At 31.9% G+C, this 18,286-nt stretch overlaps 1 protein-coding gene across 1 annotated transcript in view; it reads right to left on the bottom strand.

Annotated features, from left to right (window-relative positions):
* The window catches only part of stk39 (serine threonine kinase 39), a gene marked incomplete at its 5' end in the record, with an annotated part of 101,186 nt that overhangs the window by 59,287 nt on the left and 23,613 nt on the right, over window positions 1–18,286 (bottom strand). Inside the window, 4 exons of the mRNA XM_056466097.1 lie at window positions 2,606–2,667; window positions 7,683–7,739; window positions 10,730–10,762; window positions 13,351–13,473. Coding sequence (XP_056322072.1) covers window positions 2,606–2,667; window positions 7,683–7,739; window positions 10,730–10,762; window positions 13,351–13,473 — 275 coding nt within the window. The remainder of the gene's footprint in view (window positions 1–2,605; window positions 2,668–7,682; window positions 7,740–10,729; window positions 10,763–13,350; window positions 13,474–18,286) is intronic.

The raw sequence follows: 18,286 nt of genomic DNA on the forward strand, positions 1-18,286 counted from the left end.
TTACAGCAAAAATCTGTAACCTGGTTAAAAGTATGTTAGTCCTTAATAAATACTGTAAATAACCGTAAATTGACTTTCCCAGAATTCCCTGTATGGCACGTCACATTTTGTGCTTTTTGTTGACATTACTATGGATCTTTTTAGTTGTTTCTCCATCAGATATGTACATTAGAGATTTATGTTACATCTAATGTTGATAAACAATGTTTATTTCATGACTTTAATTTTATGCGTGTTACCATACTGGTGTTTAGTAGCTGTGTGAATGACACTGAGCACCTTCTATACACTGATACGCGTTTCTGCTTGTGGGAAAAGTTGTTTGTGATGATCACCACCTGCATATGGCTGTGCTAACGTGTCTAACTGTGTAACAAAAGATGATGAGATGTTGGTCATTCAAAATACAGACATATTACCTCTATTTATTAATTAAATATGGTCGTTTATTGTAAAAATGAACAATTACTTTTTACGGTTTGTACCGTATTTTTTAACGGTAAAATACTGGCAACCACAGCTGCCATTTATGTTTACCATAAATTTTACGGATTTATTTTTTACAGTGTACTGTTGCCTTTCTATCAGCTGAAACCAGTCTGACCATTCTCCTCTGACCTCTGGCACCAACAAGACATTTGCGCCCACAGAACTGCCGCTCACTGGATATTTCCTCTTTTTCAGACCATTCTCAACACTAGAGATGGTTGTGCGTGGAAATCCCAGTAGATCAGCAGTTTCTAAAATACTTAGACCAGCCTGTCTGACACCAACAACCATGCCACATTCAAAGTCTTAAATCACCTTTCTTCTCCATTCTGATTCTCAGTTTAAACTACAGCAGATCATCTTGATCATGTCTACATGCCTAAATGCATTGAGTTGCTGCCATGTGATTGGCTGATTAGAATTGTGCATTAATGAGCAGTTGGAGAGGTGTACGTAATAAAGTGGTCAGTATGTGTGATTGTGATCATTTTGTAGGTCAGTGTATCTGCTTAACTTGTTATAAACAAACCATAAGCATAGATAAATACAACAGAACAAAGATACAGATGAAAAAAAATAGGGCTTTCCTGGTTTTCAGAGGAGTCTTTCAGAATTCAGACAGAGCTTGAATGCTTGAACTATGCAAATAATAACTGTATAGTCTTCATTAAATAAATAATTAAATATAAATAATCTCTGTTAAATTTCCCAGTATTGGGTTGCAGTATATGCTGGATGAGTTAGCAGTTCATTCCGCTGTGGCGATCCATGATTAATAAAGGGACTGAGCCGAAAAGAAAATGAATGAATGAATAATCTCTGTTAAAGCTACAAACATCATAATTTCTTGTGTGTTTAAACTCTCTCGAACAGTCACAGACCTTAAAAACACAAAGAAATGATCAACATTCTCTGCATTGTGGATAAAGTTTGCAATGGCAATGTATTTTACCTGGTCAACTATGGCCCGTTTCCACTGACTGGTACAGTACTTTATGGGTCACCTTTATCAGGCATTCATTTCCACTACCCTTTTGGTGGGTGTGGTGTACGACAGAAAGTTTCAGTCGACGTCATTCTCAGTCGAATAAATGTCTACAGTAAAGCTGTAGAGGTCATTCACATATTACCCTTTGAGTTTTCCTGGCTATAGCCATGATGTAAAAGTAGATGATGGTCTGTCTTTTTCTTCATTGACTCAAACGCAAAATGCAGGCAGTGTAAATGCAAACAGGAGGTCAGGGTTAAAGGAGCTCATCCCACAATAACCTGAGGCCATTGAGACAACACATTAACAACACACACACTCCAACATGAGGAGAGATGAGTGGAAGAGATTGCTTAAACACACACACATACACACAGGTGCACAAACAAACAAAAAAACAAACAAACAAATAAACAAATAAATCAATAAACAAACAAAAAACACACAAACACATACAAACATGTCACATAATCAAACACACAGACACGCACACATAAACACACACAGACGCACACACACACAAACAAACAAACAGACACAAACAAACAAACACACACAAATAAACAAACATGTCACAAAAATACACACACATACATATATAAAACTAACACACACACGCACACACAAAGAAGCGCGCGCACACACACACACACACAAACAAAAACACATACAGACACACACAAACAAGAAAACACAATTAAATGCACGCACAAACAAACAAAAATAACATACATACATAAATAAAGCAAACACACACACATACACACACACAAACAAAAACACATACAGACACACACAAACAAGAAAACGCAATTAAATACACGCACAAACAGACAAAAATAACATACATACATAAATAAAGCAAACACACACACAGACACTGACAAACACACACACACAAACAAACACGTCATACACACACACACACACACACACACACACACACGCACACACACACACACAAACAAACACACAAAGAAGCACACACGCAGAAGCACACACCCCCACACAAACAAACACGCACACACACACACACAAACATGTCTCACACACACACTGAACTATTAAACCACTTAGACTACAGATTTTCAGATATCAGCAGGCTGGAGAAGAGAGATATTGGCTCACCTTAACCTCAGCACCATGTTCACGGCTCCGTGAGAGCTCGAGGGTTTCTCCAATGGCTGAACCTGCACAGGAAAACAAAGCATGATGGGACGTTACTCGCAGACGCTCAAGTGTTCGGGATGCTGAGGTTAAAAGATCTTTAAAGCACATGCACTGGAGCTTTACACACAGGTCTAGAGGAGGTCAGGGTTATGCTAGAGATCTGAAGCAGGGAATGACACTAGTCAACATGCAATATGACTGAAGAAAGGCTAAAAGTGAATTCTCGAAACATTTTAAAATATTTTTATATTATCTATAATATTAATATTATAATATTATTTATATTATCATATCGTTGAGGATAGATATTTATTTTGGACATTTGGACAGCCTAACACTCTCGAAAACATGTTACTGACAATAAAACCATTACAATTACTAACTATAAAATAATCAAATGACTTGGCATAAAAAAACAAAATAGCAACAATAAAAAAAATATATATATAATGTAATAAATAAAAATGCAAGCAATATTTTGCATTTAAGTACCAAAACTACTAAAACCAAACAAAAAGTTATTACTGAAGCTAAAGAAAAATGGCTAAAGAAAAAAAACAAAAAATGACCATGCATACATTATATACATTATACATACATACATACATATAGACATATATACATACATACATATATATATATATATATATATATATATATATATATATATATATATATATATATATATATATATATATAGACATATATATATATAGACATATATATATATATATATATATATATATATATAGACATATATATATATATATAGACATATATATATATATATATATATATATATATATATATATATATATATATATATATATATATATATATATATATATATATATAGACATATATATATATATATATATATATATATATATATATATATATATATATATATATATATATATATATATATATATATATAGACATATATATATATATATATATATATATATATATATATATAGACATATATATATATATATATATATAGACATATATATATATATATATATATATATATATATATATATATATATAGACATATATATATATATATATATATATATATATATGCAACAGTTCTGTCTGGTTCTCGAATCTGATAGTCTGCAATAACAGCACTCATACAGCTTCCTCACTCTTGTGTATTATTCTGCACACATAGAGTGACAGCAGATCAATAAACTCACTATAGTTTCACAAATATTGCTGCTGTTAGACAGCATAATGTACATTTGAGGCTTTTTCAGGTGAGAATGTAGTTGCTTAGAATACAACTATACAGTTTATTTATAAGGACAGTGCCTATTTTAAATATATATAATTTTGGGGATTCAGCACGTTGGCGGCCATCAGCCTGTCTTACTGAACAGATTAAAGACGGTTGACGTTCTGCCACAAGATTGCGGCAGAGACCGCAGAATAAGACCTTAGAGGAGAAAAACTCAGTGTAATTTAAAACTACAGCTGATCAAATCATTACAGAACTGCTAAGTGATATTGTAAGTCGATCTCTTTCTTTTGTATGTTGTAGTGCTGTATTTATACCATAGTAATCTGCTAGTGTTTGCTTTGCTTTGTCTTTTTCGGGGTTAATAATTGTGATCTCCTGATTGCAACAGAGAAATACTGGAAAATCTCTGTAGACTGATGGCATTTTATACCGTTCTGCCTTATAATCTTAAAATGTGAGCAAAATCTCCTGTTTTGTCATCACTTAAGACATTCAATTAAATACTAGCTCTAAAGTGACATTGGTGAATGAGCAACGGTTTCTGCTGTTCTGACGTCAGCTGCAGATGTGAATGAATGGCGGAAGAAAGTAGTTCCTCTTACAAAAAGATTTTTGAGACTCTCAGTGTTTGATTTTCTTTCTTATGCACGCGATTATGCTGTCAAACTGTATAAACGCAATATCACACTCATAGCTCTATATGGTCACTGGTGGGGGGCACCTGCGGCCTCGTGTCAACACATGCCTCCCACCACTGCCGATTTATAGCCATATCGCAAGTACATTTTTTTTTTCAACCCATTTCTAATCATAATAGTTTTAATAACTCATTTCTAATAACTGATTTATTTTATGTTTACTATGATGACAGTAAATAATATTTGATTAGATATTTTTCAAGACACTTCTATACAGCTTAAAGTGACATTTAAAGGCTTAACTAGGTTAATTAGGTAAACTAGGCAGGTTAGGGTAATTAGGCAAGTTATTGTATAACGATGGTTTGTTCTGTAGACTATTGAGAAAAAATATAGCTTAAAGGGGCTAATAATATTGAGCTTTAAAAGTTTTTAAAAAAATTAAAAACTGCTTTTATTCTAGCTGAAATAAAACAAATAAGACTTTCTCCAGAAGAAAAAATATTATCAGACATACTGTGAAAATTTCCTTGCAAACATCATTTGGGAAATATTAAAAAAAGAATAAAACAAAATCAAACAGATTTTCAATCAAACAGATACACAAAACAGATTTATTAAACAGATACATTTATTAAAATAATATTTTAGTCAGCGAACATCTTTAGAAATGGAAGGATAATATTAAATTCATGCAAAATATTGCAAAAAAAATACAAACTACAACATTTCAACTAAATTGTATATATTTTTTGTTTCCCTTGATTTTTGCTATTTTTGAAAATGTTATTTAATATTTTTAATAAAATATCAATTTGGCCTACTAATTTTTTAACCATTATTGTAAGTTATTTTGTTAGATTAGCCCCAGATTTGGCTTCAGTATGGACTAATCTAATGTATATGTACAAATATAATATTGTAAAGCATCCTAAACAAAATATTAATTTAAATGAGAGATTTGTGAGGGGTGTACTCATACATGCTGAGCACTGTGTATAAACACACATACAGCTGAAGTCAGAATTATTAGCCCTGTAGAATCATTATCTCCCCTGTGTATAAGTTTTCCAAATTTAACAGAAAGATGATATTTTTTAAAACATTTCTAATCATAATAGTTTTAATATCTCATTTCTAATAACTGATTTCTTTTATCTTTGCCATGATGACAGTAAATAATAGTTGACTAGATACTAGTTTTCAGCTAGTACACAGGTGTCCCACTAGGCTTTGTAACACATGCTGTTCTGGCTCTATTTATGTTCTATTTGAACGTTTAAGACCAGTGGAGCTCAGAGGGACGTCCAGCCAGTCCAGAGAGCAGAGGCAAACCATTAAATCAATAAAATAAAATAAAATAAAATAAAATAAAATAAAATAAAATAAAATAAAATAAAATAAAATAAAATAAAATAAAATAAAATAAAATAAAATAAAATAAAATAAAATAAAATAAAATAAAATAAAATAAAATAAAATAAAATTAAATAAAAATTAAATAAAAATTAAAATAAAATAAAATAAAACATTTAAAATAAAATAAAACATTTAAAATAAAATAAAATAAAAATAAAATAAAATAAAATAAAATAAAATAAAATAAAATAAAATAAAATAAAATAAAATAAAATAAAATAAAATAAATTAAATTAAAATAAAATAAAATAAAATTAAATTAAATTAAATTAAAATTGAAATAAAATAAAATAAAAAATTTAAATTAAAATAAAATAAAAATAAATAAAATAAAATAAAATAAAATAAAATAAAATAAAATAAAATAAAATAAAATAAAATAAAATAAAATTTAATAAAATTTTTAATTAAATAAAATAAAAAATTTTAATTAAAATAAAATAAAAAATAAAATAAATAAAATAAAATAAAATAAAAATTAAAAAAATTAAAATAAAATAAAATTAAATTAAATTAAATTAAAATAAAATTAAATGAACAGATAGAATTATTTTATTAAATTCAATAATACATTTTAAATAATTGTCTCTATATGTATTTAATTAACATATATACTGAACAACAAACATTAATAAGCTTTTGAATCTAACTAGTTTTTCTTTATTTAAAATGCTCCCTACACAGGTGTCCCACTTGTCTTTGTTACAGACACACATGCTGTTCTGGCTCTATTTATGTTCTATTTGAACGTTTAAGACCAGTGGAGCTCAGAGGGACGTCCAGCCAGTCCAGAGAGCAGAGGCAAACCATTAAATCAATAAAATAAAATAAAATAAAATAAAATAAAATAAAATAAAATAAAATAAAATAAAATAAAATAAAATAAAATAAAATAAAATAAAATAAAATAAAATAAAATAAAATTAAACAAAACAAAACAAAATTAAATAAAAATTAAAATAAAATAAAAATTAAATAAAATTAAATAAAAATTAAAATAAAATAAAATTAAATTAAATTTAAATTTAAAAAATAAAATAAAATAAAATAAAATAAATAAAATAAAATAAAATTAAATAAAATTAAATAAAAATAAAAATTAAATTAAATTAAAAATTAAAAAATAAAATAAAATAAAATAAAATAAAATAAAATAAAAACAAAACAAAACAAAACTAAATTAAATAAAAATTTAAATAAAATAAAAATTAAATAAAATTAAATAAAAAATAAAATAAAATAAAATAAAATAAAATAAAATAAAATAAAATAAAATAAAATTAAATAAAATTAAATAAAATTAAATAAAAATAAAAAATTTAATAAAAATTAAAATAAAATAAAAAAATTAAAATAAAATAAAATAAAATAAAATAAAATAAAATAAAATAAAATAAAATAAAATAAAATAAAATTAAACAAACAGATAGAATTATTTTATTAAATTCAATAATACATTTTAAATAATTGTCTCTATATGTATTTAATTAACATATATACTGAACAACAAACATTAATAAGCTTTTGAATCTAACTAGTTTTTCTTTATTTAAAATGCTCCCTACACAGGTGTCCCACTTGTCTTTGTAACAGACACACATGCTGTTCTGGCTCTATTTATGTGCTTTATAACCGTTTAAGGCCAGTGGAGCCCAAAGGGACGTCCAGCCAGTCCAAAAAAGCAGCGGCAGACACTAAATCAAGACAAATCCCAAACACGGAGCCTCACCTGCGGGTGCTGAATGGACAGATCCTCCAGCGGGAGACTGTTCGCATTCACTTCTCCCTGCAGACGAAAATCAAAAAAATAAAACACACTGCTTACAAGTGAAGAGAAGTACAGAAAGATGTCCCTCGCCGTTTCTTTTCATTTCCTCCAGGGACGAGGCCAGGGAAAAGGGTTTTTAGCACCTCAAAGCTTCCACTAAAAGTCATGACATTTGGAGGAAATATATGTGAGGAGGATCCGAACACTAAATAAGATCTGTGTTTGCGCTGCTTAATTACTATTTGTTCGATACGGTGGAACAGGCCACACTTGTTCATTATTTAATATGTAGGTTATTAGGCAAATCCCTCGATGCTCTCAATTAAGGGATCAACCGATACTTTAGTCCTTAATTAAATCTATTGAGGGCCAAATATACTGTAGGCAGTCAAGACCCTAGTGTCTACAGACTTTAGTTTATTCAGCTGAAGTCAGAAATATTATCCCTCCTGAATTATTACCCCATGTATAGTTTTCCACAATTTCCGTTTAGTGATAAGAACACATTTCTAAACGTAATGATTTTTTGGGGGGTTGGGGGGGGGTTCGAACAAAACATCATACATAAATTATAATTAACAAAAAAATACATTTTAACATGGTCGAAAATGGAGTGGGATAAAGCACAAGCTTATTATTTTCCCACGCCATTACCACATACATCATTCGTCTACTATTTAAACTTATTTCATCTTTTACTTATCTCTTCTTTTTACATGAAACATATTTTATCCTTTTGGCATTTTTCACAAATTATATGTTTGATTTCATTTGTACCTTTACATTTTGAGAAAAATCCCTGAGAAAAAAACAACAACAACAACATAGTACTGCAAATAGCTATTATTTAAAATTTAATCATACCTTTCTCCTTTTTATACTTTTTCAATCACCTTCATCATTATATTCCTTTAATAATATATATTTCATATGTTTTAATAACTCTTTTTTCATAATATTTTCATAATATTTCATAATTTTCATAATATTTGACTAGGTATTTTTCAAGACACTAGTATTCAGCTTAAGGTCACATTTCAAGTTATTTCCAGTTGTTTTTTTTTTGTTTTGTTTTTTTTTAGTAAAATGGTAATTTAAAATGACCATTTTTATTTATTTACTATATTTGGTAATGTACAACATACATACAACTACCTGACAAGTCTTGTTGCCTATCCAGGTTTTAGGAACAGCAATTAATAACTTGACTTCTAGTTGATCATTTGGTATCAGAAGTGGCTTATATGAAAGGCAAAGGCCTCTAGATTACACTTATTTTAACAAAATAAAATATGATCATGCCTTGATTTTGAATTATTTAATGAGGACAGTAAGGTCTGACTTTGCTTAGACAAAAGTCTCGTCACTTAACAGAAATAATGTCCAGTATAGAATATAAAGTCATGGTGCAGTGGAAACAGAATGAATATTGTGTCTGACTCCATCATGAGCTTGGAGGACTACATCCATACATCTCTGCAATGACTCAAATCACTGATTAATAAAGTCATCTGGAATGGCAAAGAAAGCGTTCTTGCAGGACTCCCAGAGTTCATCAAGATTCTTTGGATTCATCTTCAATGCCTCCTTCTTCATCTTACACCAGACATGCTCAATAATCTTCATGTCTGGTGAATGGGCTGGCCAATCCTGGAGCACCTTGACCTTCTTTTCTTTCAGGAACTTTGATGTGGAGGCTGAAGTATGAGAAGGAGTGCGACCCTGCTGAAGAATTTGCCCTCTCCTTTGGTTTGTAATGTAATGGGCAGCACAAATGTCTTGATACCTCAGGCTGTTGATGTTGCCATCCACTCTACAGATCTCCCGCACACCCCCATACTGAATGCATCCCCAAACCATGATTTTTCCTTTCCATGCAGGTTCCACTAGGTCTTCTGCAGTATTTGCGATGATTGGGATGCAGTTCAACAGATGATTCAGCAGAAAAATTGACCTTCTGCCACATGAACTAAATGATCAACTAGAAGTCAAGTTATTATTTGTTGCTCTTACAACTGGAATCGAAAACAAGACTTTTGTCAGGTAGTGTACTGTATTTAATTAATTTACTTTACTCATTTTATTATTTATTGTTGTCTTTTTTACTTTAATTACCTATTATACTTAATCCACTTTTGCTTTATTTATTTACTTTATGCATTCATTTAACTTTATTTACTTGTTTACATTTTTATTTACTCATTTACTTTATTATTTACTTTATTTACTCATTCGATTTTTATCATTTATATTATTATATTTACTTCATTTTATTTATTATTTACTTATTTATTTGACCATTTACTGGTTTACACTTTTATTTACTTTACTTATTTATTTACTCATTTTTATTATTTATTGTTTACTTTATTTACTTTAATCATGTAATATACTTCCTTTACTTCATTTTATTTATTATTTACTTTCCTTAATTTTTTACTTTACCGTTTTATTTGACTAATTCCTAGTTTAAATTTTTATTTATTTACTTTATTTAACTATATTTACTTTGTTTATTTACTTAATTGACTAGTTCACATTTTTATTTATTTACTTATTCACTTTATTATTTACTTTATTTATTATTTATTGCTGACTTAACAATTTTAATTAATTTTATTTATTATTTACTTATTTTATTTGACTTTACACTTTTATTTACTTTAATCACTTATTTACTCATTCATTTACTTTCTATTAATAAACATTTACTTAATTTACTTTTATTTACTTATTTGCTTTGCTTATTTACTGAACTTCTTTATTATTAGCTTGATTTACTTATTTATTTAATTTTATTTACTTGCTAAACAAAGTTTTGCTAAACCACTACACAGACAAACCCTTGTGTTTTTTGCACCGAGGAATCATTGACAATAAAGTAAGCATCGTGCAACATTAGCAATGTAAACAGGGTCAGTTTTGATGTGCCGTCGACACACTGAAATCAGCCATGCATTTAAAAACAAACACTGACAACAGTAAAAGAAGAATCACTGTAAACTTACGTGCTGGTTTTCGTTTTCTTTGACCCTGCGTGACTGCAAAAGCAATAACAAGACAGGATTCAATTATGTTTTTTCGCTGTACGACAGACAGATGCAGTGTTTGTGTAGGAGTGCAATCAGCGCTCGCTCATTTGCATTCCATAATAAACAATAAACAACAGAACAAACGTCTCCAGCTTCATTAGTAGACGTTGATTTGCGGACGCTTCGCTTCGGGGAGCTCTGATTGTTCCTTCCTGACGGAGACGCTTAAGCATTAAATATTCTGCATTTATGAGTGAAAAGGCCATGGGCTTTGATCAAATGCTGTGCGTCACCTGTGTGGCTCCGGCAGAGCGTTTATCATCAAATATTAAGAGACCTGGAGGTGAAACTCTCGCCTTTACATCTGAGGAAGTGCATCAGTTCAGCTCTCACATGGCAAACACAGAACAGAGGCTTTATTTGTGTACAGCGAGGTCTGAAATGTCACCAGTGAAACTGTTTGGCATATTTTGCATCTTCTGAAAACACATTATTTTGTGATTAGTGTAAGAAGAGTCTGCAACTGAATCATTCAAATTCATTATTTAGATTCAGATTTAGAGACGGATTAATTCAAAACAGCAACTCAAAAAAATGACTCATTACATTCAGAAACTGATTCATTGAAAAGAGCAACTCAAAAGAATCGCTCAATATTACGATTACGATATTTAGATTCATACAAATGTGTGACTCAAAAGAATGACTCATTAACTTTTAGAAACTGACTCATTGAAAACGGTGACTCAAAAGAATCACGTAATAATCTGATTACGATATTTACTGTAGATCAATACATAGAAACTGACTCAAAAGAATCACTCAATAACATTTAGAAACTGACTTACTGAAAAGAGTGACTCAAAAGAATCACTTAATAATCTGATTACGATATTTACAGTAGATCAATACATAGAAACTGATTCACTGAAAAGTGACTCAACGAATGACTCATTAACATTTACAAACTGATTCATTGAAAAGAACGACTCAAAAGAATCACTTAATAATCTGATTACGATATTTACTGTAGATCAATACATAGAAACTGACCCATTGAAAAAAGAGACTCAAAAGAATCACTCAATACCTGATTACGATATTTACAGTAGATCAATACACAGAAACTGATTCACTGAAAAAAGTGACTCAAAAGAATCATTGAATATTACAATTATGATATTTAGATATATTTAGAAACTGATTCATTCAAAAAAGCCACTCAGATTGATTCATTAATATTTAGAAACTGGCTCATTAAAAAAAGCGACTCAAAAGAATCACGTAATAATCTGATTACGATATTTACTGTAGATAAATACATAGAAACTGATTCACTGAAAAGATTGACTCTAAAGAATTACCCAATATTAAAATTAAGATATTTAGATTCATATTTAGAAACTGATTCATTCAGAAGAGTGACTCAAAAGAATGACTCATTAACATTTAGAAACTGATTTGTTGAAAGAAGTGACTCAAAAGAATTACTAAATAATCTGATTATGATATTTAGATTAATATTTAGAAACTGATTCACTGAAAAGTGACTCAACGAATGACTCATTAACATTTACAAACTGATTCATTGAAAAGAGCGACTCAAAAGAATCACTGAATCTGATAACAATATTTACTGTAGATCAATACATAGAAACTAATTCACTGAAAATAGTGACTCAACAGATTCACTTAATAATCTGATTTAGATATTTAGATTTAATTAGTAACTGATTCAATCAAAAGAGCGACTCAAAAGAATCACTTAATAATCTAATTATGATATTTAGATTTAATTAGTAACTGATTCATTCAAAAGAGCGACTCAAAAGAATCACTCAATAATCTGACTACGATATTTAAATTAATATTTAGAAACTGACTCACTGAAAAGAGCAACTGAGAGAATGACTCAACATTTACAAACTTACTCTTTGAAAACAGTGATTCAAAAGAATCATTCAAAAATCTGATTATGATAGTTAGATTTATATTTAGAAACTGATTCATTGAAAACAGTGACTCAACAGAATGACTCGTTGACATTTAGAAACTGACTCATTGAAAAGATTGACTCAATAGCATCACTCAATAATCTGATCATGATATTTACTGCAGATAAATATATAGAAACTGATTCACTGAAAAGTGTGACTCAAAAAAGCACGACTCAAATGAATCACTCAAAAATAGATTATAATATTTAGATTAATAATTGTTAACGCTTCAGGGTTTTTTTTTACGTTATCAATTTAAGACAAAAAAGATTCCATCTTTAATCCAGAAACTTGGCAAACTCGCTTGCGCAGACTGATCATTTCTCCTCACCAATTCTCAGTGTATTACCAGGAGCCACTTTTATTATTAATACTGTCTCTATGTATGTATTTTGACTCTCAAAGTGCCAGTAGCCATTGACTTACATTTTATGAATCACCAAGAACCACGATTTCAGATAAAAATCTACTTGAATGTTTATCTGACAAACAAAGTAATACTGGATGGTCTGAGAGTGAGTAAATTAACAGACGATGTTGATTTTCATGTGAACGGTCTCTTTACGGATCATTATTTGTCATCTATACGGCTGTACTCACCCTTTCAAGATTGAACGCTGCCTTCCCCTCTTCACTTCTCTCATCCATTTCGTCATCGCTCCATTCCCAGTCTCCGTCCTCAGTTTTGTGCAGGTGTCCACTCGACCCCGGGACCCTTCTGACCTGCACAGGTGAACGAGATACACGTCAAACTCACAATTTAGGACAACCATGATCTGACACTCTCTTACAGGTTTCTCATTCGTTTCCATTCATAATCTCAGATTCACTTCAGAACAGACGTGGATTCGCATCATGGGCAGGGCTTCTGTCTGCCCGGTGACTGTAGGTTTATTGCTAAATGGCTAACAAGGATTTTATTAAGAAAATAACAGTGTTTCTGTGCTTTACGGAGGCTGAAAAACAGCGTCGATACGTTTGGAGTCCACTAGATCCTTTCAGAGGTGCAGCCAGCTCTGTGAGCTCATAAACTCCTCCAGAAACTTAACCTGGACTGCTTCTGACTGAGCCAAGCCCAGTTTGATGAGCTGTTATCATTGTAGGCTGGAGGATTTTCCCCCGGAACAACAACAACAGGCGCTACGTCATAATCACAATGGTTGGTTAACGCAGTGCGAATGTTCGCTGAAGTTCAGATTTCCGAACTCGAGTGATTCGCGCGTTAAATGCGTCAAATGTGCAAAACGCTCAATTCGAGCCGCGACATTCGCGCGTATCGCAAGATGTCTATTTACGTCTTTGCATTGACTTAACATGTAAATCCCTCGCGATTGATGCTTGTTCCGCATCTGGTGTGAACGCAGCATATGAGATGAAACACATAACTTTGGAATTGAAGCAAATAAAAATTTTAAAAAATCAAGAAAAATCTTCATGAAATGAAGAAATGAACCACAGAGAGTTGATAGATGTTCTTTAGGATCATTAGATTTTGTGTTCTCTCTGTGTGCGCGTGTGTGTGTAAAATACACTTGAAGAGCCTTTGAAAGCTGCGTCGATCAGTGGATCCATCAGCAGATTACTCATATGTCATCTCTTAGACCAGCGGATCTACACCACTTTGAAACGCTCCAGTGTCTGTATATCTGTGTTTGCACTCTGTGAACATCGATGAAGAGCTGATGAACCGATGACCTTTACAGCCAATCACAATCATTTCTGTTGAACACATGAACCCAATGGCCAATCAGTGGTGTTTATGCTATCAACAGCACACAAACGTTAGCAAGAAATGGACATATAGTAAGAATTGATTTTAAAATTTTAGTTCTGAACTAGACACTTTTGACAACAGTACTCATAACGTTAGCGGACACACTTTTTTTCTCTCTGATTAGCCTACATGGCGCAAAGTCTAAAGCGCATGGCGCAAAAGCATTAAGGGCGTGTCCGAATCCACTTTTGCTATTTTAAAGATGAAAAAATACACTCTGCACCCCGGCGCTTGGTCTGAGAGGGTTGAGCCTATTCTCTAAATGAGTTATGGGTGTGTTTTGAGTATAACGAGCATTAAACCAATCAGAGTCTCCTCTCACATTCCCATAAAGAGTCAGTTGCGTTGCGCCATGGCGCATTTGCTATCTACAAGGCGGACTTTGTAAGAGGAAAAACTGAACGCATCACTAGCGAGAAAACAGTTAACCTTACCATCTGGAGCTCGAGGATCTCTTTACTTTACTTTACTCCTTTACTTTCGTGGATAAGGAAACGGTGTTGTGCGCACTCCACTGAAGACATCCACCAGCCTACATGTTTAATTTCATTTGTTAAGCGCAAAGATTTGCTTCAAAACTATTTCCAAATTCAGTTCTAATTTCCAGCAAATGAATAAATGAACAGTAATAACGAAGTGTGGTCAAAAAACTGAGTTATATCCAAACACACGTCCTGTTCTTATGCAGACGTCTCCTAAACCCGACAGGTGGACAAATCTAAACTTGTTTTTATTCAAGCAAATATAAATATGCATATAAATAATAATAATAATAATAATAATAATAATAATAATAATAATAATAATAATAATAATAACATTATAATTACGCAAATTGTCATTAATAAGCTGAAAAAGCTAGAGGTTAACCCCCTAGAGGTTAATTTTTTTTTTAATAAAAACCGTGAAAGCAGTGGTTTTTATATTTATGCAGAAAATATTAATTTTTGCAACATTTTAATCCTTTAATTGTTTTGATATTTAAACATATTTGTGTATTGCTGTACATCCTGTGTGTATTAAGCACTGTGTAAGCTGGACTTTAGAGCAGCTTTTAGTTGGTCAATGGCACGATCTATTTCAGCTTTTTTACAATAGCAACGCTCCAACAATGTGCCTTAACACACCTCCTTTCTAGACCAGCACACCCATGAGTCCACAAAGTGGCACAAATGGATTTGTTATTTAATGAATGTGACGCAAAACGTGAAAATTACTGTTGCGCTGATCTGAAAATAGCGACAAATTGCGCCAAACAAGTGTTGCGCCTTATTGTGCCAGGTGTATGATAGAGCCCTTTATATCAGTCTAAAGCTACAACCCTCAAGCATACATTGTAGCTAGTTGTTTTTCAATGGGAAGCTTATAAAGAATGTATTTGCTAAATTTGTTAAGTTGTACAGAAAACGATTATTATTAGATTTGGAGTACATACTTATCATCATTATAACAAGACACACAAGCATTCAATGCTGTGCATCAATGTTTATTTCGAAAGGTAAGAGTCCTCAGAACAACATCCCATAGAGCACATTTAGTCCACTGACACAATAGTGTTGAATTATGAATGGTTATTCAATTGTTTATGTCACCGTTTCTGCTGGAGACCTGTTGTTTACAGTGTTTACTTTGTTAATTATGCGCATAAACAGCGTCATTGTAGTAAAAAGCAAGACAGTGACATAGTGTACAGTGTTACAAATAAAATGAGACTATGAACTGAATAAAAAGTCAAAGTTATAGTTATTAAAATCTAAAAAAAGCAGTCGAGTGTTTCGACGTTCTGCATATGCAATCTGTGTGAGACACTTTTAGCCAGTAACTTACTTTCTAGTTTGACTGATGGAGAATTTAGCCAATGGGTGCACGATCTCTTGAAATATGAGGATGTTTATTCATCTGTTGGACATGCTGTTGTTTTATTGCACTTTGTGCACTGGTTCAGTGTGGCTGTCAATCATTACATGTGCGTGTCGCACCTGTCCTGCATAGCTTTATGCTAACAGTTTAAGCTAACGGCAGAAAGGCGGGAAAAGCTCGGTTAATTAAAATTCCCATGTATGTGTAGACATGGCCTATGTTAATCTACGATTCAAAAGTGCTAGAAATAAAAAAATGACTTCTCTATATACAGTTGAAGTCAGAATTATTAGCCCCCCTAATAATTTTTAGTTTATTTTTTATATTTAAAAAAAGAAAATCTAGTACAATATTATTTACTGTCATCATGGTAAAGATAAAAGAAATCAGTTATTAGAAATGAGTTATTAAAACTATTATGTTTAGAAATGTGTTGAAAAAAAAATCTGCTCTCCGTTAAATAGAAATAGGGGAAAAAAATAAACAGGGGGGCTAATAATTCAGGGGGGCTGATAATTCTGACTTCAACTGTATTTTACTGTTCTATATTTATTCTATGTCGGCGCCAATAGCCTAGTGCAGGGGTCACCAAACTTGTTCCTAGAGGGCCGGTGTCCTGCAGATTTTAGCTCCAACCATAATTGAACACACCTGAACAAGCTAATCAAGCTCTTACTAGGTATACTTGTAACACCCAGGCAGGTGTTTTGAGGTAAGATGGAGTTAAACCCTGCAGGAACACTGGCCCTCTAGGATCGAGATTGGTGACCCCTGGCCTAGTGGTTAAGTGCACCGACATATAGCACCATGGTGCTCCCGGCGACCAGAGTTCGATTCCTGGCTCGAGGTCCTTTGTCGACCCTTCCCCTCTCTGTGCTCCCAACTATTTCCTGTCAATTCTCTCCACTATTCTATCCATTAAAGGTTAAAAGCTCTTTAAAAATAAATATAAAAAAAATATTTATATATATTTATTCTATATATACACACAAATGACAATACTATTACTGTTCTGCAATCAGAAATGTTTCTGCCTGGCTTCTACTGAAGCATGTCACTTTTTTTAAGATCTTCAGAGCTCCAACTAGGCATTTTTATAAATGCCTGTTAAAATCAATTTCTCTGTGGAGGAAATGAGTGTGGTTTTGTTCCTCCAGAAGTCTCCCTCTAGAGCGTCCCGATTGGATATGAGCAGCTGGTGTCTGAGCTTGTTTCTGTGGGTCAGTGAGGTGGGCTTTAATTCATCTTCTTCACTTCAACAGAAAGGCCAGATCTTTAGTCCTGTTCAGTGTCTGTAACCACAGCTGAAATATCACACTATCTGTCCTCTTCAGAACATGCAAAAGCATCATCTGGACATCCACTGATATACAGAGCAGCTCAGTTTTGCTCAACAAGGCCCTTAAATTCTGTCAATTTGATAAAACACCAACACATCTGATATAATGAATAAGTTACCTGCCATTCATTCATTTTCTTTTCAGCTTAGTCCCTTTATTAATCTGGGGTTGCCACAGCGGAATGAACCTCCAACTTATCCAGCATATGTTTTACGCAGCGGATGCCCTTCCGGCTGCTCCCCATCACTAGGAAACACCCATACATAATCATTCACACTCATACACTATGGACAATTTCGCTTACCCAATTCACCTGTAGCGCATGTCTTTGGACTGTGGGGGAAACCAGAGGACCCGGAGGAAACCTACTCCAACGTTTAGAGAACATCCACACAGAAATGCCAACTGACCCAGCCGAGGCTCGAACCAGCGACCTTCTTGCTGTGAGGCAAAATCGCTACCCACTGCGCCACAAGTTATTTGCCAATTTGCTGTAATTCAAACGTTAAAAAAGAAGCTTGTTTGAAGCGATCAAAGGCACATGAATTGGATATCCATTTGT

Source organism: Danio aesculapii, chromosome 9 (assembly GCF_903798145.1).
Source record: "Danio aesculapii chromosome 9, fDanAes4.1, whole genome shotgun sequence".
In the NCBI taxonomy this organism is placed as follows: Eukaryota; Metazoa; Chordata; class Actinopteri; order Cypriniformes; family Danionidae; genus Danio; species Danio aesculapii.